The 25,043-nt window shown below is 33.7% G+C and overlaps 1 protein-coding gene across 4 annotated transcripts in view; it reads left to right on the top strand.

Annotated features, from left to right (window-relative positions):
* FAT4 (FAT atypical cadherin 4) overlaps nt 1-25,043 on the top strand; it is a 171,899-nt gene that overhangs the window by 83,708 nt on the left and 63,148 nt on the right. For all 4 annotated transcript variants that reach the window (XM_032292349.1, XM_032292347.1, XM_032292348.1 and 1 more), the window contains exons 4-7: nt 4,064-4,325; nt 5,601-5,951; nt 11,874-12,796; nt 13,465-13,639. In XM_032292349.1, coding sequence (XP_032148240.1) covers nt 4,064-4,325; nt 5,601-5,951; nt 11,874-12,796; nt 13,465-13,639 — 1,711 coding nt within the window. The remainder of the gene's footprint in view (nt 1-4,063; nt 4,326-5,600; nt 5,952-11,873; nt 12,797-13,464; nt 13,640-25,043) is intronic.

Genomic DNA, 25,043 nt, shown 5'->3' with positions numbered 1-25,043 from the left:
TGTACACCTGAATATACAAGGTAAATGTGGGTAATATCTTGGACTTAGCTGTTCCATTACTAAATTTAAATGTGCTTTGAGGCATTCATACATACTAACACTAAATATAGAGGGAATATTTTTGCTTTAGACTGTTAAAAATCATCTCTTTATGTGTTTGACCATGAAGGAAAAATGTACATAAGCTATAATAGAAAAGTTGTATGAATGAATGCTTTAATCCCCCACTGTGTCAGCTTTACATGCCTACACACTCTAAACTTACGTTCTTCCTGAGATTCTTCTTGGGAGCGCTGAGTCTGAATATTTTAATAAATACATTTTTGGAGGTTAATTATAATAAATGATATATTTGTTTTAGGTAAGTATATTTAAATTAAAGGGTAATTTTTGAAGTCAACAACTCCAATACTACTTATACCTCAGCGTCAAGATCAATAATTACATGTAATGGGAAATCCGATACCCATGGATATATGGCAACTGTAGTTATATTTTGATTTAAATTATTCATTTGCAGAAGTCTAAGTCATCAAATACATTTAAGCCATCATGTTTCTCTTATAAGAAAATAGTAAGAATAAGAATAAAATAACAAATATCATTATCTTGTACTTAACTATTTGTCAAGGGTTGTTCTAGGTTTTTAAAATATATATTAACTAATTTAACCTGCAAAACAATCCTTCTTGGCAGGTGATATCATTCCAGGGTGCAGAAACATGGGCTTGGAGAGGTTAAGTATGTGGTCCAATGCCACATGACTAATAAATGGAGCACAGATTCAACCTCAAAACCTGGCCCCAGAGCATCATATCTTAATCAGCACTGGGTATATTTAACTCAGTACTTTGACTGTAATATACAGAATTAAGAAACACCCCTCTTCAGTATTCCTCTGCCCATTCTTGCTTCTCTTATTTCTTCCCATTCCTTCACTATCCTTATTCAGTGTTTATGTGGCTGATCCTTTTTATATCTATTCTAGTTTAAATTCTGAACTCCTGTGGCTTCAACTGACACACACATAAAATGACCTTCAAGTATTTTTCTTAAACCTCATTTCCAAATATCTAATTGCCAGATAACCATTTCTATGAAGCTATCCTTTAATCTCTAAATACACCACAAATAAAATTTCACTTCATAATTTATCCTGCATCAAAGCAGGTCCTATTCTTGAAATGTCCTCAGTAAGAGTACTTTCTTAATTCCCAGCCAAAGTAACTTGAATTTTAAAAGATTTTTTTTTCTTTTGTACTTTTACTTTTCACATGGGGTTGTTAAAAAAGTGAGAATGTATATGGAAAAGTTGAGCAAATGAGAGCTATTCATATTATTTATATTTTCAATAATCTTGTCAAATTTTACTAATTTGTCCCATGTATTATGTTGGCTTAATTGAGATTCAGAGTAAGTTCTGGAGCAAGATGGCCAAGATTCCCGTCCCTTGATTTCTTTTAAAATGGGCATTCCAATAGTACTTACCTTGCTAGTTTGCCTTTAACAATTAAATTAATTAGTACCCTGGAATTGAGGTGCTCAAAGTAGTGATTAGCAGCTAGCAAACAGTATGAATATTCTATTTTTCTCTCCACCATCTCTGTAGTTCCGAGTTTTGAGGCTCACGGTTCAAAGCCCTGAGAGTACACAGGAAATCACCCCTGCCTTCATTTTACAGAACAGGGACTTTCATTTTACAGAACAGGAAGTTTCACCAACTTGGGGGAAATGAAGCCTCAGTCTCCTGGGCCCGAACTATATTCACGCTCTCCCTTCTCTGCCCTCTCCCTACTCTAGTCCATACTGCAGTATCAATATCCTTAAAAGCTTGCTTTCAATTAAAACAAGATCAGGGTTCCTTGGCCATAGAATTGAGACAAAATTGTGTTACATTTGAGGTTCTCAAAAATGGGCTGATACTCTAACATTTTAGCTGAACTTTCTTCTTTTGTTCTGCATTAAAACTGTCCACTCTAACACAATGTTGAACAGTGAGTAAGCCAAGCACATGAATAGTGAAAGACTATAAAATATTATATTCATTTGATATGCTTTTATTTTTATTTTGTTGTAATAAGAACTCAGTGTGAGATCTGCTCTTGTAAAACATTTCTAAATGTACAATACAGTATTGTTAACTGTAGGCACAATGTTGTACAGTAGATCTAGAAATTGTTCCTCTTCCCTAAGTGAAGATGTATATTCATGGCTATTAAACTCCTGATTTCTCCCTACTGTCTGGCCTGGGAAACCACCATTCTACTCCCTGCTTCTGTGTGTTTGACTATTTTAGATACCTCATATATATAAATATATATCATGCGGTATTTGTCCTTCTGTGACTGAGTTATCTAGTATAATATTCTTAAGGCTCATCCATGTAGTCAGATATGGCAGGATTTCCTTTTTCATTTTTGAGCTGAATAATATTCCCTTGTATGTATAAACAGGTTGGGTATTTCTTATCTGAAATAGTTGGGACTAGAAGTGTCTCAAATTACTTTTTTTTTTTTTTAATTTTTGAATAGTTGCATTATACATGCTGATTCAACGTTCCTAATTTGAAAATTCAAAATTTGAAATGTTCCAATAAGCATTTCCTTTGAGCATCATATTGGCACTCAGAAATGTTTAGAATTTGGGACATTTGGATTTTGGATTTTTTGATTAGGAATGCTAAACCTATGTCACCTTTTCTTTATTCGTTCATTTGTTAATGGCTATGTAGCTTGTTTCAAATTATGACCATTGTGAAAAAAGGATGATGATTCTATTTATTACTTGTTTGAGGACCTCCATACTGTTCTCCACAACAGCTGCCTCATTTTGCATTCCCACCAATAGCGTACAAGGGTTCCCGTTTCTCCACATCCTCACCAACGCTTGTTTTTTTTTTGTTGTTTGTTTGTTATGATAGCCATTCTAACAGGTGTGAGATGATTTCTCATTGTGGTTTTGATTTGTATTTCCCTGATGATTAGTGATATTGAGTATTTTTTTCATATACCTTTTGGCCATTTTTATGTATTCTTTAAAGAAACGTCAATATAAGACCTTAGCCATTTATTAATTGGATTACCAAACTTTTAGCTATTGAGTTGTAGGACTTATTTATATATTTTGAAAATTAACCCTTCATCAGATATACAGGTTGCAAATATTTTCTCACATTCCATAGATTGCCTTTTCATTTTCTTGATCATTTACTGTAGAGAAACTTTAGTTTGTTGTACTTTCACTTATCTGCTTTTGATTATGTTGTTTGTTTTGGGGGTCATATAAATGAAATTATTGCCCAGGATATCTTCTAGGAGTTTTCTTATAGGAGTTCTATAGTTTCAGGTCTTGATTTTAAGTTTTTAATCCATTTTAAATTGGTATTTGTGTATAATGTATATTTTCATTCTTTTGCATATGGATATCTGGTTTTCCCAACACTGCTTGTTTCCCCATTATATATCCTTGGCACCCTTGTGGAGTATCAGTTGACTATGATGCATGAATTTATTTATGGGCTTTCTATGCTGTTCCGTTTGTCTCTATGTCTGGCTTTATGCCCGCACCATAATTTATTCAATACTGTTATTTTGCAGTATGTTTTAAAATCAGGAAGCATGATACCTCTAACTTTGTTTATCTTTCTCAAGATTGTTTTGGCTATTTAGGCACCTTTGTGGTTTCATATGAATTTGAGAATTGTTTTATCTATTTCTATTAAAAACTACCATTAGGATTTTGTTATAAATTGCATTGAATTTCTAGATTGCATAGATAACATGGACATTTAAAAAATATTCAGTCTCGCAATGCATGAACTTGAGATGTCTTTCCATTTGTTTGTGTCTTTGTTGATTTCTTTCAGCAATGTTTTGTAATTTTTAGCATGCAAAACCTTTACCACCTTAGTTAAGTTTCTCTCTCATTGCCTTTTGAAATCTAGTAATTTCACATGAACTTAAAGCCAAAAAGCCTTACTTTGTCAAATATATGATCAAAAGAAAATATAATGAGCAATGCTTTTCTACTTCCAATATCTAAGGTGCCTGGTCTCTTTTTTCAGGGTGCAAATGCTCTCGTCACATACACTATCATTAGTGGAGCTGATGATAGTTTTCGCATTGACCCAGAATCCGGAGATCTGATAGCAACCAGGCGGTTGGACAGGGAACGCCGTTCCAAATATTCATTGCTGGTTCGTGCTGATGATGGTCTTCAGTCCTCAGACATGAGAATTAATATCACTGTTAGTGATGTGAATGACCACACACCCAAGTTTTCCAGACCTGTGTACTCTTTTGACATTCCAGAGGACACAATCCCTGGTAGGTGATGGGTCTCTTCAATGTATTTTGCACGGATTGCCTTTAACCAAAATTACATACTATGTTTTGGCTGTTCTTAATCAGTGATTTGTTTTTACCATATACCACTAATTATAAGAATGTATGTGCTGGGTTTTTAGATCTTTTCATTAACCATCTTTGGTAAAATTCCCAAGCAAATGGCCAGATTTTTTAGGATGAATGAGGTTAGTCATTCATGTGCCTGAAAGTATTTGTGACATGGATTGTTAATTTCCTGGAAACCAAAGTTTTGGTATTCTTTCCGTTTTAAAAATGTCTAATGTGATTTTGCTGCTGTGTATAAAAAGAACAGCAAAAGAAAAAAGATACATGAAAACTGTGAATAATAGCGACCAAAGGCAAGTTAATCATTTCTCTTAGTTTCAGTTCTTTCTTCTGTAAATGGAAGCAATAATAACTGTTAGAGTTAAGGTAAGGATAACTCAACATTCTTTCTTTAGAAAGAATGTTGAGTTTGCTAACATGGGCTTCGGTATTAGCAGATACTCAAAACTATTATGAGAAAACAAATCTTTAATTATAATCTTGCTTCTTTGAACATACTGTGTTTTTTTAGTCCAAGTACTCAATATGCATGTTTCTGATGTGTGTGTGCTTCATTGCCATTATTGGAAATTTTTATGTCAAATTAAAATTTTATTCTGAATTACATTTGGAATGATTACTCATAAGCCATACATTTTTAAAACCCCATTTGGCAAAGGAATTAAACATCTACAGGGGACTCCTACCTGCAGTTTTTTTGTCACTTCCCAAGACATCTTGAGCATGTCCCTTATGGAAATCCCATCACACTTATTTCTTGCCTTAGTTATTGCAATTACCACATGAGTTCTAGAGTGATATCACCAGGGCATAAGTCCATATGTTTCTTGGAATTCTCAGTTCCTGACACTAGCAATATGCTACATTATATGTTCACTGAATTCATCAGTATATTTATGGATTGGTACTGGTAGATAGAAGCATAACATCAGATGCATTATTAATTCTTCAGGAAATGTATGCTGAAACCTGACGTCCACTGGATATCTGATATTTCACATATTTTTTTGAAATAGGGAAATGGTAATATAGAAATCTGTAGAATGTTATGTTCACAATATTTTTATAGTGGTTCTCTAGTTAAAATATTTTACTGTACAAATACATTTTTTGGTATCTTTCTATGTATTCTCTTGGTAATACTTCTTGCTTTCTTGATTTTATGCTATTAATTTATTCTTTTCATAGGCTCTTTGGTAGCAGCCATTTTAGCCACAGATGATGACTCTGGTGTGAATGGAGAAATTACATATATTGTGAATGAAGATGATGAAGATGGCATCTTTTTCCTGAATCCCATTACTGGAGTCTTTAATTTGACGCGAGTATTAGATTATGAAGTACAGCAATACTATATCCTCACTGTTCGAGCTGAAGACGGTGGGGGACAATTTACTACCATCAGAGTTTATTTCAATATTCTAGACATAAATGATAATCCACCTATTTTCAGCTTGAATTCATACAGCACATCTTTAATGGAGAATCTACCTGTAGGATCTACTGTTCTTGTGTTTAATGTTACTGATGCAGATGATGGTATGTATTTTAATATAATTTTTAAAGCATCTATAAACTGTCATCAGATTTACATTAGATTTATTTATTGTGTTGAGCTGTCACAAAAAATGCATTTTGTGAATATAGGTCTAAAGTTGAGGGACAGAGTAATAACTGAACTATAGAGGATTTGAAAAATTAAGTACTTTATCAGTTAAATTTTTATTTATAACAGAAAACATGCCTTTTATTGTTTTATAAACTTTATCTTCTTTTGCTCCCTAAGCGTAGGGTAGTGTTGCAGTTTAGTAATGTAAAAGTCATAAGACCACTTTTTTGAAGATTTTTGTTAGATAAATAAAAATATTTAAGTTTACATATGTTATTTTAACTTGAAAATGATAGAATTTCGAAGCGAAATGAAACCAAAGACTTAAGAAAAATGCTTACAAATGCAAAAACTAAGTTTCATATTTTTGACTGAAAAGTAGCTAATAATTTTTTATTTCTGAGATGGAGTTTCACTCTTGTTGCCCAGGCTGGAGTGCAATGATGTGATCTTGGCTCACCGCAACCTCCTCTCCCTGGGTTCAAGTGATCCTTTTGCCGCAGCCTCCCAAGTAGCTGGGATTACAGGCATGCACCGCCATGCCTGGCTAATTTTGTATTTGTAATAGAAACAGGATTTCTCCATGTGGGTCAGACTGGTCTCAAACTACCGACCTCAGGTGATCTGCCCCACCTTGGTCTCCCAAAGTCCTGGGATTACAGGTGTGAGGCCACTGTGTACTGCCTAGCTAATAATATTTTAACCAGCTTTCATTTAACTCTAAGTACAGTCTCAGATCTGTTTAATTTATGTTAAATGATCAAGTTAAAATTTTGCATTAAATTTATACTTTACATGTTTGATTTGTATTTATTGCAAAAACAATAAGCAAACATTCTTTTAATAGTTCACTCCTTTGTCCTTTCTTCTAACACTTGTTTTTTAAATACACATATCATATAATATAGCATTACAGAAAACATTGTACAGATTGTCAATCTTTGACTGAATTGTCTAGAAAATCACTACTGTGTTTCCCTTACATATGATCAAACTAAATTGACTTAACACATAAAACAAGGGACAGTACTTTGAAGAGGAAATAGGTCTGTAGTGATATAGGCATATCCATCTCAATTTAGAATTTCCTTATTCTTATGACTTGAATGATTTGTGTAATCTAAGAATACCATTCTATTTTAACATTCTATATTTAGTTTTCTTTTCATAGAGTCTATAAATGGCACTTGGAACGATATGAGAAGTAAAAAGAACAGTATTTTATATATGTTTCAATAAGTAAAATGAGAAATACTTTCTTTAGAATTCATTGAGTAAGAGCATTTTGAAGCTGCTTCCTCTAATTTAAGTGCAGTTAAAATTGGACACAAAGATATATCTAAAATAGATATGGCTGTATTGCTAGTACTATTACTGTTACTATTGCTACTAGTAATAATACTTTAATGATAATCATGTGAATAATACTGTCAAGAACCAAAAATCTGTCAAGCGTTTTTTGGAGGTACCCGGTCCTTGCCTATGAATACTGCACATTCAATTTCATGTACCTCATCCCAAGTCTGTGGATTGGCTCCAATTAGACATCTATATATAATTGAGGTTAATCTCTGTTTTGGAGACTAATTTCTCTGTTACAACTTTGAGTTGGTTTACCTATTCCCTAGATAAGAATATTTTCAAAACCAATCATATATTCTTAAGTTATTTGTCCTGTGACTGTGCTATACGTTTCTGTAGAGAAGAATGTTCCACTGTGTTTCATTGTGATTTATTAGTTATGTGTTAGAGAGAGCCCATTGTTTCACATAATTATGTGTTCCCTGGAATAAGTTATATTTACCAACATAACTTAAAATGTAGGGAAACTGGAAAGATATCAAAAAATAAAAAGTAAAAGAAAAAACTTTGTCAAAAACCTGCTGGAATATTCTATGCACATGTAAGCCTAGAAATACATTGACCATTGAGTCAGTTTTTACCATACTTTTCCTTTAATTGCATTGAGTAAAAATTTTAAGCTATATTTATTCATTGTTTTAGTTTTGAATACTTTTATCAGTGTAATTTCCTGCACCTTGACCTAAAATATACAACACAATTCCTATTCTTTCTGAATTTCAAGGACAGTGATAAAGCTGTACAAGAGTAAGCTTGTTTGTAAAAGTTTCCAGCTCAGTTACACAAAAGGGTCTCAACTATTTCATAGACAATATTATTAAGACATTTTTTGAAATCAACAAATTAACAAATAAATCTCTGTCTCTAATCAGAAGGTTCCAATGAAGTAACATTGTCATCGTTTTAGATGAAGGAATTCTATATGAAATGAAATGTCACAATCTGTTATCTGTCTATGGATGATCTCAGAGTTTAATATTTAGCTTACATGATCATTTCATAAAAATAAATCAGATCTTTTACTGTTTTCACAAGATGGGTAATACCTGTATTAGTATTAAGACTACCATGCATACGGTATTATACTGAGGAAAACTATTATAAATTGGAGCATCACAGAAATTCTGGCTTTGATGGTTATTTTATTATCCTAGAAATTACACTTTAAATATTGGGAAGTCATACAAGAATGTTTTGCTAATACTGCCATTGTATTTTTTGCTGAATAAATGTAGCTAGATAATTTTGGTGTACAATACAGACCATTGAGTTTCATATATTCTAGTGATCTTATGACCTTGTTGAAGCTGCTTTATAAAAATGAATGTTATTCAAAACACTTCTATGTGTTGCAGCTATGTGAAAATTTGACGAATATTAGTTTTTTATAGAACACTATATATAGTATGTGTATGAGTGTATATGTTTGTATGTATGTGTATATATATGTATATGACAAAACCATAAAACCATGTGTATTCAATAAAACTGCCAGGAACAATCATGTAACTAAATGACTTTCAGAACATTGAATACAAATGATTCACAGTGGACTGTTTTAAGTTTAAAGATCTGGTGGGCCATTAAAGCCCAGAGATTTAAATTCCAACACTTAATGATAAAGTTTAGAATTTGAAACAATGTAAAAATAATAATTTTAAAATAATGTGTTCACTGTCTCATGATTCAGATATTTGATGCAAAATTAGATAAAAATGGTCTGAGCTTAGTATTTTTCAGTACACTTCAAATGTTCAGGGAGAGAGTTGAGTTTTGCTATGTTTGCATGTATTTTCTAGATGTAGTGTATATACCCAAAGTCACTTTTTAGACAGTAAAATAAATGTAAGACAGATTCCATGACCTGTAATTGCAGTAATTAATTTTCGGTTCCTGAGATGAGAGCTGAGAGCTGCTTCTTAGATAATATGGCAATATTTTATGTAAAAATAGTTATTTTTTATATTTATTTCATCAACAGCAATAATTATCTTCAGGTTATTTTTAATGTTGTTACTTAATATGTTTGTCATTATGCGTTTGAATATAAAATCAAATTTTTCTTTTGTTATACTTTTAGTTTAAAATTTATTACTTCCGTTACCCATTCATCTACCAAACTTTTTGCCTTTATAAAAGATGCTGTCCTACTGTTTACAACAAGGCTATAAAATTTTGATATCATGTTCTCTTTTTGCCTCTGTAATTTGGTTGTTTACCCAAGGAAGTAGCATACACGATGGACTAAGGATATTCAGATCCTTGAATTAATTGCTTCCATTCCTGCTGATTTATATAGAAATGTTAGGCCATCACTTTATAGCCATGTGAAATGTCAGTAGTTTTAATATATTTTGATCTTAGATATGAAAGTTTTTTATGCTTCTCTAGAATTAAATTTTGTATCTCTGCTTGTTGGTATTTATTTTCATTCAGATTATTATTTCTCAATAATAATCATGTCCTCAAAAGAATAGGGATTTGTTATTTACTGGTGAACTTTGTCATAGGAAAGGCAGAAAATGTCCTTAAAAAGTAACTATATATGTAGATATTAATAGAAACACACATATACACATAAAAATAAATTGTGTATGTATATATATACTCAAATATATATATATATATGTTATAATGTTTGACTATGTATACATACATGTATCCATATGTTGTAATGAAAGTCCTAAAGGCTTTATATGAGTGTGTTTGTGTTTGTGTCTGTGTATATCTATCTATCTGTCAGTCTATCTATCTATCTATCTATCTGAAGATAGTAGAAATTTTTACCATCTGAAACCTGTGGAATTTTAAGACAAGGAGTTGAAATAGGCTGTTAACCTTGTTCTATTCAGATTCTACAGTTCTCTGACACCTATTAGCTTTATTTATTCATATTTTTCTTGATCCTCAGACTCCTAAATATTCTGAACTTTACAATCTCTTCTTTGTTCACTTGTGAGTACTCTTAAAAAAACTATAAAGATTAAAAGCCACAACTCATAATGAGTGGGAGAAAAATAAACTACCCTTTCAATGATTTACTCAATCATTGTTTACCCTATAACATTTTGTTAATAAGTCATTGCCTGAAATTTATCTTCATAAATACTTTTCCTATGTTTCAAATTAGGCAAAGGATGTTAGAGACAGTAAAGTCACAGAATATGAGTAACTGTGGTGTTTTTAAAAACAATGAGTTCTACATGGTAGAAAAAAAATCTCATACTCAAGTTAAATTTGACTTCTTAAAGAACTTGATGAAGTTCAAGAAAAGGCAAAAGTTAACTGAAGAATTCATAGAATACTGAGAAATGTTTTTTTTTTAAGGAAAAAGGGTGATTAAATTGTTCTAGATGACTTTTGCCAAAAGTTTACATCACTTCTCATAGGTAGAATTCAGAAACCTGGGCAGTTGAAATTAACATTAGAAATATAGAAGCTAGTTGTAAGTAATTCGTGCTAGTAGATATTTGCTAGTCCCAGCTTATACAACTTTATTAAAGATGGATTATCTAGATGCACAATATTTTTTGTCATAATATCCTGTAATTTTCCAATGTTATTAGGATAAGATATAAAAATGCACATGTCATTATGGGTCAGTGAAGAAAACACCATTCTGACCAAAACTGACTTCTTTCTGTTTTCACTGCTTATTTGTTATTTACCTTTGATTACTAAAACAGTAAGATAATGTATATGCTCCACATCATCTTTATTATAAGAATATCTGCAAACATTTTCTGAGATGAGGATATAGATACCATTTTTTAAACTAAAAAATGATACATCATCCTAAGCAAAATCAACAGTATCTAAATACAGTCCAATAATAGCATGAGCATTTATATTTGGAAAATTGTATGTGTAATTTTACTGCTAACAATTTCTTTAAAAATCCTTTTTAGAAATTTTAAATATGTGTAATAAAATTTGAAAGGAAACTATTTTCTCAAAGGTCATTACTTAGTAGATGCTTAATAAAAATTAGTATTTATTGATTTTGACACAAAACATAAAAGTACATTTACAGCATTCATGACTAATGCCATACATCAGAACATTTTATTAGCCTTTCTTGAAAATTGGTGTCAGCCTCCATAAATTACTGGAGTTATAAACGTTTGGCTAATAGTATAGCGTGTGTCACTGTTAGTACTGGACCCTCAGAACTTATGTGATAGAAACAAGAAAATATATAGAAAAAAATCTGCTCTCTGAATTTACCATTTCAACACACTAGTAAGCAGCAAGCAGTATATGGATCATTTGTTCACCAGATTGTAAACAACTTTTTATATCAAAAGTTAACAGGCAAATAATTATGTCTATGTATTATTTATTAAAAAATAACTGCAGTTAAATTATTCAAAAAGTGTGTTTGGGTGGATGGTATATCAAACATGCCAAATTACTTGCCAAGTTTTGCTGTAGCTTGGTCTGAAATCAGCATAACTTTAAGAAAATTATTTTCTTCCCTTTAATTTCAGGCATCAACTCTCAACTGGCTTATAGCATTGCTTCAGGTGATAGCCTTGGGCAGTTTACTGTTGACAAGAATGGTGTACTCAAAGTCCTAAAAGCTTTGGATCGAGAAAGTCAGTCCTTCTACAACTTGGTTGTTCAGGTGCATGACCTGCCGCAGATTCCAGCCTCCAGATTCACAAGCGCTGCTCAAGTCTCCATTATTTTGTTGGATGTAAATGATAACCCACCAACATTTCTTTCCCCTAAATTGACATACATTCCAGAAAATACACCTATTGATACTGTTGTATTCAAAGCTCAAGCAACTGACCCAGATAGTGGCCCAAACAGCTATATTGAGTACACTCTGCTGAACCCTTTGGGAAACAAGTTCAGTATTGGGACCATTGATGGTGAAGTGAGGCTCACTGGAGAACTGGACAGAGAAGAGGTTTCTAATTATACTCTAACAGTGGTAGCTACAGACAAAGGTCAACCATCTCTCTCTTCATCTACAGAGGTTGTAGTTATGGTACTTGACATCAATGATAACAACCCCATCTTTGCACAAGCTTTGTATAAAGTGGAGATTAATGAAAACACACTTACTGGAACAGATATAATACAAGTGTTCGCAGCAGATGGAGATGAAGGCACAAATGGACAGGTTCGCTATGGCATTGTTAATGGTAATACCAATCAGGAATTTCGGATAGACTCTGTCACAGGTGCCATCACTGTTGCTAAACCTTTGGATAGAGAAAAGACCCCTACCTACCTTTTAACTGTTCAGGCAACAGATCGAGGCAGCACACCCAGAACGGATACCTCCACGGTCAGCATTGCTCTACTGGATATTAATGACTTTATTCCTATATTTGAGCTATCTCCATATTCTGTCAATGTCCCTGAGAATTTAGGGACGCTACCCAGAACAATTCTTCAGGTCAGTATATTTAAATAAAGCAAGTGTTGTCTTTATTGTAAGACATCTATTTGAAAACCTCCCCCCTTCTACAGCGTTTATGCTTCCCCTATTCTCTTCTCATTCTCATCCATAAATGCTCAATTGCAGATACAGCAAATTTTGAAAAGGAAAGGTTTATAAACATCATACCTAAGAACCTCTTAATTTCCTCATTGATGAAACTGTTGTATTTCAATAGCTTTATTTTGTGTATACTAATGTCGCACACATTTATGTATTTGTGTTTTTGTATTTTGTTCCACAAGGATAATATCTGCACATAGTAAAAAAATAAAATGATGGAAATGTTTGAAAAATGTGTTACAAATATTGTTCTACTCTTTCCCTTCATATATTGAACTACCTAGGTGAAACTGCTGTTAAAAATTTTTATGAAGCCTTCCAAAAATGCTGTGCATTAGGTTTATGTATATTTTTACACAAATAGACTCAGCTGATACATAACTATAGTGTGCCATTCTTATTTTTTACTTGAAAATCTGAATTTTTCCAAAAATATATTTATGTCTTTGGAATCCCTTAACATGTTTTTACCCCCCCTTTTTTTTAATGGAGACATTTTATTTCATGAGATACATTGTTTGTTTTACTCACATTGTGATATGTGATGTGATACTATTCTACAGGTGGTGGCAAGAGATGATGATCAAGGATCTAACAGCAAACTCTCATATGTTCTCTTTGGTGGTAATGAAGACAATGCTTTCACTCTCTCAGCCAGTGGAGAACTTAGAGTAACACAGAGTCTGGATCGGGAAACGAAAGAGCACTTTGTTTTAACGATTACAGCTACAGATTCAGGTAAGTCCATTACAAACTTGCTTATTTGTAAATATTTTCTGTGCCAGCCATGGTGGCTCATGCCTGTAACCACACCACTTTGGGAGGCCGAGCCAGGCAGATCACCTGAGGTCAGGAGTTCAAGACCAGCCTGACCAACGTGGTGAAACCTCGCGTCTACTAAAACTGCAAACGTTATCTGGATGTGGTGGTGCATGCCTGTAATCCCAGCTATTTGGGAGGCTAAGGCAGAAGAATAACTGGAACCTATGAGGCAGACGTTATAGTAAACCAAGATCATGCCACTGTTCCCCAGTCTGGGCAACAAGAGTGAACATCCATTCCAAATAATAATAGTAGTAATAATAATAATAATAATAATAATAATATTTCTTCATAATATGAGTAAATGAAGTATTTTCTGTTTGCCATTAAATGAAATATTTGCTCACTGTTACTAGTGCTTGAAATTCTGATTGCCTCTGTGTAATTAATGGTACATAATTCACTTTATTAAATTTATATATAAGCGGTAAGTGCTTAAGGTCATCACCACCTAAGTTCTATTCCTGTCTAACAGAATGAATTGTTGCCCTATAAGCCAACTGAGTACCTCTGGATTACACTCTACTGCCTGAGCTAGGAGGCATTTAAAGTACTTTAGCTTTGGAAACATCCTGATGGTTCCAACCACTTCTCCTCTGACAGACATGAATGAGTCAGTCTGTTAGGAGGAACCTTCCTAGAGAGTGGTTCAGTGTTCAGTGAAGCATTGGTCTAAATATGCAGGCTGCTCAAGAACCCACTCCTAGTTCCAGGGAGCCAAACTGTGTAAGTTCCTGATGTCATCAGCCTGGAAAATCAGTGTAGTGGGGGAACCAGGGACTTGGAATTATTACTATAAGTAACAGAAGTGTAACACTAATTTCTATTAAATAAGAAATATGCAGATCAGGTGTGTGAAGTTTCTGCCCAATAGAGTTACGGCAGATCCTGAGTTATGGAGAGTGAACAGTCAGATGATCAGTATCATTAAGATATGTGGAAGCCTGTCAGTCAAAGCTTTAAAAATGATACTGAAGTCCATGATGGGAGGCACAAATGAGTTTCGGTGACATTAGTATCTTAAGTCACGGTGTTTTGGCAGTTCTAAAAACGAAAGCATTAAGTAAACCTTGTTTCAAAGGACAGCTCTCTCTGAGTGCTTTTTTTCAATTTGCTCTGAAAGACTGGCTTTTCTGAGGCCATTGATGGAGAAATACTCAATTAGATGTCTGAAGATCACTTGTTATGAGTGATACAGAAAACAGAAGTTGTGAGGAAAGTTGGACTGGATGATCTTAAAATTAATTCCCTTGAATAGTGTTGATATGAATAACCTTTTTTTCAGGAGAATGTGAGTTTTAGACATCTGGTTTTAGAATAGGTTTTAGACATCCTATTTTCCAAGAATGAGTTCTCTGACAGACAACTTAAAATACGTATTCACTGTTTTGGTTCAAAAGTCAAACTGGTAGATGACATGAGAAATTTCAGAAAAAATATGGCCACTATTAGATCCCAGATGCAATGTTTTTCTCAAATTTATAGTGTTCTAACGGCCTGGACAATATCAATGTGTTTTAAAGAAAACATGTTTGAGAGTTTAATTCTTTATCTCACAAATCACCTTTCCTTTGCATTTTTTTTACCTTAGCCCAGAGATTGGTAAACTTCATCAATATGGTATGGATTGAAGTGGCAGGTTTTTAATCATGCAAGCCACTCAATCTTTCAATGTGGGGGAGAGAAAACATTACTGTTTCAACTCTCATCATATTTTTATTTGTGACTGCATGGTTACAGAGTAGCACATATGGAAACTCTTAACTACTCCTGCCTACTGCTTTAAATAAGCTACAACCACACTATTGTATGTGTGTGGTGTTAAAAGTTACATTACTAAATTACAAAACCAGAAAAGGGGATAATAATTGTGGCTTATTTTTCCTGTAGATCATTGCTAAAGAGACTCCAATTCCCTTACTTATGGTATGTTGCTTACCTATAACTGAAAGTACTGATATTTGGCCTTCATTATGCATTACTTAGTGTTATTTCTTGTAGAAACATATACTGTACCAACTAGAAACTCATAGGAAGCTAACACATTCACCTGGTAGAGTAATGCAGATGCCACTACATGGTTTAAAGGAGAGTTTTCTCTAAAGTCCTTCTTATGGGTTAGGCATTCTCTTCCTAAGTAGCCTTCCTTACAAGAGTTTGCCTTACCATTTTCTCATATGTGCAATAAATAAAATAATGTTTTAAATGTAGTAAGTTGCAGAAAATTATCAGAGAAACTAGAAGAGTATACTTTAAAAAATTAATTCAGATAACTAATTTAGAAATGAACATATGTCCTAGAGCTAAATACATAGTCTTTATAGTTAAACCTCAATTCACATCCTACCTCTGACATTTGCCAGCTGCATGACCTTAAACTTTCTTATTCCTTCATGTTTGTATCTATGAATGGAAATGCTAATATCTATGCGAAAGTTTATCAACTAGATAAAAAGAATGGCTTATTTTAGCCATTAAGGTCAGTCAGCAAGTTTGCTAGACATCTCAAGCTTAGTGAGGCCAAAGAAACACTTTTGAATTCTTTTCACCTCCCTACCTTAAACGAATTGCTCTCTGTCCACCATTTCACAATTGCTTAAGGCAAACCTTGTTATTATTCTTCATTCCTCTTCCTCTGTATACCATATCCAACAAATTCATTAACAAGTAGACTCAGCTTCAAAAATGTCCAAAACTGTCCTGCATTTATCCACTTTTATTTACCACCAATACTACCTCCTTAGTCTAAGCTAGGGGTGGTATATGATAGCTTTCTAACTGCCTATCTTTTCTCCTGCATGGTGTGTTACCCAAGAGGCAACAGGTGAAATTTTAAAACTATAAATTCGATCATCATACCCTATTTCTTGCATAGAAACCCTGCAATGCTTTCTAAGAATAAAATTTAAATGCCTTACCATTGATTACATGGCATTAAATAATCTGGTCTCTGTCCATTTATCCAAACCCCTCCACCACCACCAGCTGCCACCTTTATTTTAAGCCAGCATGGTGCGTGGCCCCAGCTCACCCTTTGTCTCCTCTCAGTTCTGCATTTAGTATTATCACATTATGAGATTGCAATTGTCCAACATATTTACCCCATGGAAATCAGTATATGCTTTGAATCTAGTTGGCCTGTTTCTTGAAAGCAGTTCCTATATATTTACTGCATACTGCCAATGTCAACCAATCCATCAGGCTTCCTTACAAATGCCAACTTTTCTGCCACATTGGCCTTTTGCACTTGTAGTTCTCTCTGCCTGGAGTTTTCTACTCTATAGCCAGCTGTTTGGCTGGTGGAGGACAAGGGCACTGGTGTCATGGTCATTTTGTCATTATTTTAGATAAAATGTCAGCTTCTCAGAGAGGACTTATCTGACCACCAATGTTATGTTTGCCCTTGCCCTCTCCCTAGTGCCACTCCATCAACTTACCTTTGTGATTTCTTAACACAGATTGCTATCTCAAATCGTACTCTTCTACATAATATATATGAGTACGTAGAGTCTGTTTACCTTATCCATCTCTATCAGATTTCCAGAGAAAGTAAACTTCCTAAGTCTTATTCAAAATGAGATTCCCAGAAACGCTAAGAACAAGACCTGCAACGTAATCGGTGCTTAATAAATATTTGTCGATTGAGTGAGTTATATTTGTTGAATAATGATAGTTATAACTTGAAAAACAACTTATTATTTTAATATGCAACTGTGATTTATATTTATTTAACATACTTATATTTAGTTTATTGTTATATATTCATTGCTTATAGATTTTTTTAAAGAATCTTCCAAAAGAAAAAAGTGCGGTCATTTTTAACTCATGGCTGAAATTCCAGAAGTTTTTGCTACATTGGCTGTGGTCATTCAAATTGACCTCTGTTTTGAAAAGCAGCACAAGTGTTTAAGGCTTTGTGGTGTTTAGTGTGATGTGATAAATTGCAGTCATATGTAAGGACCCAGTGAAGCATTTTATGGCTTTAATTCTGTTTCAAGTGCTTAAAATACTGCTTGAGCTATATTCTCATGACTTTCCCCTGAACCTTCTGGCTCTGATTCAATTCTGTTATCTATTAGAAATTTATAGACAGGTCTTATTGCTACGCTGTGCTTTACTCTCCACCTTTTCTTAGTATGATTCATAAGATCGAATTCAAATCTGCAAGAGCAGAAACTACATGCTTTTGAACAGTTTTCTTATTTGGCAATTCTTTTATACCTGGGATTCCCAAAACAAAGACTTGTGAATCTTCCATAGCTCCCAAATACCCAAGCACCTTCTAAACACATGTGGCAATTAGTTTCACCAGCTTAAATACAAGGGCCCATCATTTCACATCAACTTAATATGAAAAGTTTGCTTGTTTTAAATTTTCTTATGGAAATGTTTGTGTTCAAATGACCTATTCCAACAGATGTACATTTATGCAAGTAATTTGACCAGATCTTTTAGCATTTTTTTAACTCAAGATGAGCTTATGCCCTCAAAAATAAATTTAAATGATGTGAGATATTAATATCTGCCACTACTCTTTCAGGGAACTGATTTAGTGTGTGAGAATGCAGTAAAACGAACTGCTACGACAGTTTAGGGACACTACAGTTATATTCAGGATGGTCTTGGAGGAGTTTTTGCAGGAGTTTTGGAGGAGTTTTTAAAGAAAGCTACATAGGAAAAAATTCTAAATTAGAGAAATCTGACATTAAGTGACGACTTTTTGGCCAGAAGTTTTCTTGGAGATAAGTCAGTCAACTTCCTTTATTTTCCAGATAAGAAAATTGAAGCCTGGGATAGATAAGCAGTGTACCAGAACTTGCAGACCCAGGTAGTGGTAAAGTCAAGTATAATATCCAGAATTTCTGCCTTTCAACTAAGTTCATGCTCATCTACATCATATTTGTTAAATATTTTTAAAGAAATCAGGATATTCTTTAAAATATATTGCTGACTCTCTCCATGATATAGACTTACAAAATGCAATTTTAAAAATCTTTTCTTCTTATAGGTTATTCATTTCACTTTCGTAAATGAAACATTCAACTGCTATTTTTCTTTTCCGAATAAATAAATGTGTGAAAACATTTTTAAGTGAAGCCAAATTAAGTGGAAGCAGTAATTTCAATATTGATATTTTGAAAGCAAGCTTAAATTTAGACATTGTTCAAATTTAATTGCTAAATAAAGAAGATATAAAGAGTTTATTAGGCTTTATGCCTAAAAGATGATAATATTGGTAATTATCACTACCAATTATCATTTTGCATTAATTACAATCGAACTATGTTGCTAATTTAATTCACCTTATAAGTAAGTTCTGATTACAGTTGATGTGGTTTGGGGGTGTCCCTACCAAATCTCATCTTAAATTGTGGTTTCTATAATCCCCATGTGTCATGGGAGGGACCCATGGAAGTTATTGAATCATAAGGCAGTTACCTCCATGCTGTTCTCCTGATAGTGAGTGAGTTCTTACAAGATCTAATGGATTTATAAGGGGCTTTTCCCCCTTTGCTTAGCACTTCTCTCTCCTGCCGCCATGTGAAGAAAGACATGATTGCTTCCCCCACCACTGTGATTATAAGTTTCCTGAGACCTTCGCAGCCATGCCAAACTGTGGGTCAGTTAAACCTCTTTCCCATGTCTCGGATATGTCTTTATTAGCAGCTTTAGAGCAGACTAATATAGGTTACTGATATCACAGAGAATAAGGCACTGCTGTAAAGATACCCAAAAATATGGAAGTGACTTTGGAATCCAGTAACCAGCAGAGACTGGAACAGTTTGGAGGGCTCAGAATAAGAGAGAAAAATATTGGGAAGTTTGGAACTTCCTACAGGCTTGTTGAATGGCTTTGACCAAAATGCTGAGGTGGTATGGGCAATGAAGTCCAGGCTGAGGTGGTCACAGATGGAGATGAGGAACTTCTTTGAGACTGGAGCAAAAGTCACTCTGACTATGCAAAGAGACTGGCAGCATTCTGCCCCAACCCTAGAGATCTATGGAACTTTAAACTTATGAGAGATGATTTAAGGTATCTGTCAGAAGAAATTTGTAAGTGACAGTGCATTCAAGAAGAAGGAGAGCATACAAGGTTGGGAAATTTGCAGCCTGACATTGCAGTAGAAAAGAAAAAAACCATTTTCTGAGAAATTCAAGCCCACTGGAGAAATTTGTGTAAATAACCAGGAGCCAAATGTTAATCAACAAGACAATGGGGAAAATGTCTCCGAGGTGTGTCAGAGATCTTCTTGGCAACTTTACCTATCATAGGCCTGGAGGCCTAGGAGGGAAAAAATGGTTTCCTTGGCTGGGCCCAGGGCACCTCTGCTGTGTAAAACCTAGGGATGTGGTGCCCTGCATCCCACTCGCTCTAGCCATGGCTAAAAGGGTCCAAGGTATGACTTAGGCTGTTACTTCAGAGGGTGAATACCCCAAGCCTTGGTAGTTTTCACATAGTATTGAGCCTGCAGGTACATGGAGGTCAACAAGTGAGGTTTGGGAACCTCAGCCTAAATTTCAGAGGTTGTATGGAAACACCTGGATGCCCAGGCAGAAGTTTTCTGCAAGGGCAGATCCCTCATGGAGACCTTCTGCTAGAGCAGTGTGAAAGGGAAATGTGGGAACGGAGCCCCCACACAGAGTCCCTACTGGGGTACTGCCTCATGAAAATGTGAAATGACAGCCACCATTTTCTAGACCCCGGAAGAGTAGATTAGCCGACAGCTTGCAGCTGTGTACCTGGAAAAGCTGCAGGCACTCACCACCAGCTGGTGAAGGCAGCTGGGAGTGTGGCTGTACCCTGCAAAGCCACAGGGGCGGAGCTGCCCAAAACCATGGGAGCCCACCTCTTACATCAGCATGCCCTGGATGTGAGACATGGAGTCAAAGGAAATCATTTTGTAACTTTGAACTTTGACTGCCCCACTGGATTTTGGACTTTTTGGGATCTGTAACTCCTTCATTTTGGCCAATTTCTCCCATTTGGAATGTGTGTATTTACCCAATGCCTGTACCCCATTGTATCTATGAAGTAACTACTTTACTTTTGATTTTATAGGCTTATAGGTGGAAGGGATGTGCCTTTTCTCAGATGAGACTTTGGACTTGGACTTTTGAGTTAATGCTGAAATAAGTTAAGACTTTGGGAGACTGTTGGAAAGGCATGATTGTGTTTTGAAATGTGAGGACATAAGATTTGAGAGGGTCCAGGGACGGAATGATATGGTTTGGCTGTGTCCCCACCCAAATCTCATTTTAAGCTGTAGTTCCTGTAATCCCCACATGTCCTGAGAGGGAGCCATTGAGAGGTAATTGAATCATGGGGTCAGTTACCTCCATGCTCTTCTCCTGATATTGAGTTCTCAGGAGATGTGATGGATTTAGTCTGCACATTTCATTCTTCTCTCTCCTGCTGCCTTGTGAAGGACATGTTTGCTTTAGGTTCTGTCATGATTGTGTGTCTCGAGTCCTCCTAAGCTCTGTGTAACTGTATGTCAATTAAGCCTCTTTCTTTTGGAAATTGCCCAGTCCTGGCATGTATTTATATCAGTGTGAGAACAAATTAATACAGTCAGTGAGACTATTTCACTTTTATGGGCTTATTGATATGTAAAAGTCTCTTTATATTGTTTCTTCAAAAAAATGTTTCCAGAGCTCTCTACTCCAGATTTTCTTCTAGGTCCTGAAGATATGCTGGTGAAGAGGTCTCTGTCCTTATATAGCTTACATTATAATCATAAAAATAGTAAAAAATAAACAATATATTACATAGATTGGGAGTGTTAGGAAACGATGTAGTTAATTAAGCAGATTAACTGGCTAGAGAATGTTAAGTAGTTACATATTTTACCCATTTTGAAAGTTGAATTTTTGGACTTGATGATGGAATCAGAAATATAGGAAGCTTAAAAAAGACATGAATCCTGCGTGAGTCCTAGAATATTGGGATGAGAAATTTGGAGATGGGGAGAAAAAATATTAAAGGGCAAATTACCAAGACTTAGTTTTTGGACATATTACATTTGAAATAGTATAGCTAATTGAGATGTCAAGTAGAAAGTTAAATATAAAAGTTTAGTTCTCAGGGAAGACATTCAAGTAGAGCTATATCTTAGGAAGTCATAAACATTAGATGATATTCATTCTATGCACACTTAGTGCTTGTAAGTTCCAGAATATGTACTATATTATCTCATTTAGTCTCACAACAACTGTGTAAGTTAGACACTAGTATCTCAATTTTATGGGTTTATAAAACAACCAACAAAAACTTATATTATAAAAGCTAAACAACCTGTAGTTTCCATTCAGCTGTTTGTCAGTGAGGCCAATCCACTTATTACGTGATGATTTCTTAACAATTATTTACCAACTCCCAAATGTCAGGTTTTCTACCATATTCTGTTTTATACAAATTATAAACATAGTTTATACAAATTTCTTCTCTTTTGATTAAATTTTATTTTTATATTAAAGAGAACATTGGTTTAGGGAGTAAAAAATCTTGTGGTTCTTTGTAAGTAAAATACCTGGTAAAGTCATAATATTCATAAATTAGAAAGCACAGCATCACTCTTCTCAAGAAATAAAAGGTTGTATATTCAAGGGTTTTGTAAATTATAAAGTGCAAAGCAAATGTTAGATACTATACTATGAATATACAGTACATATGTTACCCTGCATAGACAATACAGTCAGTTGGGCTGTATGTTTGCATTGAATTTGGGGGGTAGAAGATTGATCTGTCCACAAATTAAAAATGTTATTCTTTATGGAAAATTCAGTCTTTTATACTAATGGGATATAGAGATTCTGGTTCTAGTTTTGGCACTAAAGTTTAGTTACGAAGTATTTATGTGTCAGCATAAATAATAGATCTACCAGGAACAGTTTTTTATTAGAATTTCTAATTAAGGGCATTTATCATCCAACTGAAAGGGAATAAATTTTATTTTTATGCGGGGATTGAAAATTGCTTTTTAATGGAGGGAAAACATGCTGTTTTTGCAAAGTTAATGGTAAAAGGTAAAAGGTCTGATCATCATGCTTTGTTTTACTGGTGAGCACCTGATAACATTTTGAATTAACACTGTTCCATTATTTAGTTGAAGCCGGTCATTGCATTATAAATGACTCTGTAATCAAGAGAGAAATCAGAATTGTGTAATATGTCATTTTACATCTGAAGATCACATTTTGTCAATATTATTTGTGGGAATGTATGATAGAAAAGTTTGCCTTGTCTGTTACAATGAACATTTTTAATAATGAAAATTGCGTGAAAACTTTTAAGGCCCCAATAATTTCATAAATAAAATAGTGCTAGAGTTGCCTTCAATTACCAGAAATGAAATGCATTTAACTTAATTTTATTTTTGATTTTAGGGCAGCTTTACTTATTTCCATTAAAGCATTTGTCATAGATGGGAATCTTGTTTCCAAAGTTGACAACTGGTTATTGTTTTAATTCCTCTTACTTCTAGCAGACTTTGTATGATGTTTGTTAGTAATCCAAGTATTATTCTAAATCATTTATTTAAATAGCATTCTTTTAAATCAGCTACTCTTCAGTTAGAAAAAAACATTTCTACCTAGAATTTCATTTGTGTTTTCTCAATATAAAACTCAAAAAATTTTATTTCAAAAATTTTGTTTAATAAGAGGTAGAATTGCCAACAGGTTTCACAGAATTGAAATTTGATAAAACAGTTTCAGTCTATTATTCATTTACTCCATGTAAACCATAAATCTGAGTATACAAAGGGAATTAAATTTTGAAATAGCAATAAACTATGTTTAAAATTTATGCTAAAATTTATATAAACTGAATAATAAAGATTATATAAAATCAAAACCAACATGATTTCATTATGAGGATTCTATCCTTTCCAAAAAAGTTCTCTAATTTTATCTTTTTAAAACAATCCTTTTTAAAGCTTATTTTGATTAGTATTCATAAACATGTAATTTGATATTTTCACTCAGGAGGCAGGCAGAGGTAGGTTGAGTTTAGAATTAGGTGGTAGCCTCTAGTGTTTCAGGGTTTAAATATCTGTGTTGAGAATTTGGGTTTCTTTAATGTCCTCTAAATAGTTATTCCTCATAATATGCTTTTGTAGGCATTAAATATTTAGTTATTATTATATTTTATTTTATAATTCTTTTAAATTGTGATAATATATACCTATTATTACATTTATCTTTTTAATGATTTTAAGTACATGGTTTAGTGATTAAGTATATTCAGTTTGTTGTGCAATTTTTCATTGACATTGTCAAACATTACTAAATTGATTATTTTAGTTTTACTTCTTGCCTATATTTAGTATATAATTTATCTGAAAGAAATAAGTGTTTATGATAGAATCATATACAAAAATAATGAAAAAATCAGGTGATACTTAAGTGTGTATATATCTAATTTATATAAACATATGTATAGGACTAGATAACAGCAATACATTATTTTTAAAATAGAATTTTAAAAATACAGAGCTGTTGGTAATATTTAAAATGTTATATACTTATTTGTTTTGTGTGTTTTTTTTTTGTATTTAAATTTACATCTAACTACATCATCTTCAGTGCTAAAATAGGATGGCTGAATTTCAATACATTTTTAGTGAAGGGCTTATGACTGTGAGAAAAATGAATTTACTTCATGGGAAAAAAATAAACTATAACTTTATTACAACAAACACACCCCTAGTCAGGGGACCCATTAACCAAATATTTAATGTCAAGAAAGAAATCAGCTTTGTTGAAAAGCAACAGAATTAAGTTAAGCAAAAATTCTATTTCTGTTGAATAGCTTTTTTGTTTCAGAGACGTATTTTTAATTTATAGGTGCTAACATAAAAAATATAATCATCCTGACATTTGAACTTTAGTCATTTAAACTCATTCCTTACACTTTTTATTTGTGTATTTTCTGATAGAGAAGTTACATGAAACTTTTTCTTTTTAAAATCTTATTTTAAGTTTTAGGCTGGGTGCAGTGGCTCACGCCTATAATTCCAGCACTTTTGGAGGCTGAGGCAAGAGATCACTTGAGGTCAGGAGTTTGAGACTGTCCTGGCCAACATGGTGAAACCCAGTCTCTACTAAAAATACAAATATTTAGCCAGTTATGGTGGTACGTGCCTGTAATTCCAGCTACTTGGGAGGCTGAGGCAGGAGAATCTCTTGAACTCAGATGGTGGAGGTTGCAGCGAGCTGAGATTAAGCCACTGCATTCCACCCTGGGCAACAAGAGCAAAACTCATCTCTGAAAAAAAAACCAACTTACTTTAAATTTTCTTGAACTTCATTTGATATA

This window comes from Sapajus apella, unplaced genomic scaffold (assembly GCF_009761245.1).
Source record: "Sapajus apella isolate SASKATOON/1434 unplaced genomic scaffold, GSC_monkey_1.0 scaffold27, whole genome shotgun sequence".
Taxonomy (NCBI): Eukaryota; Metazoa; Chordata; class Mammalia; order Primates; family Cebidae; genus Sapajus; species Sapajus apella.
The sequence above is the reverse complement of the archived record's forward strand: the minus strand, read 5'-3'. Positions and strand labels throughout refer to the sequence as shown.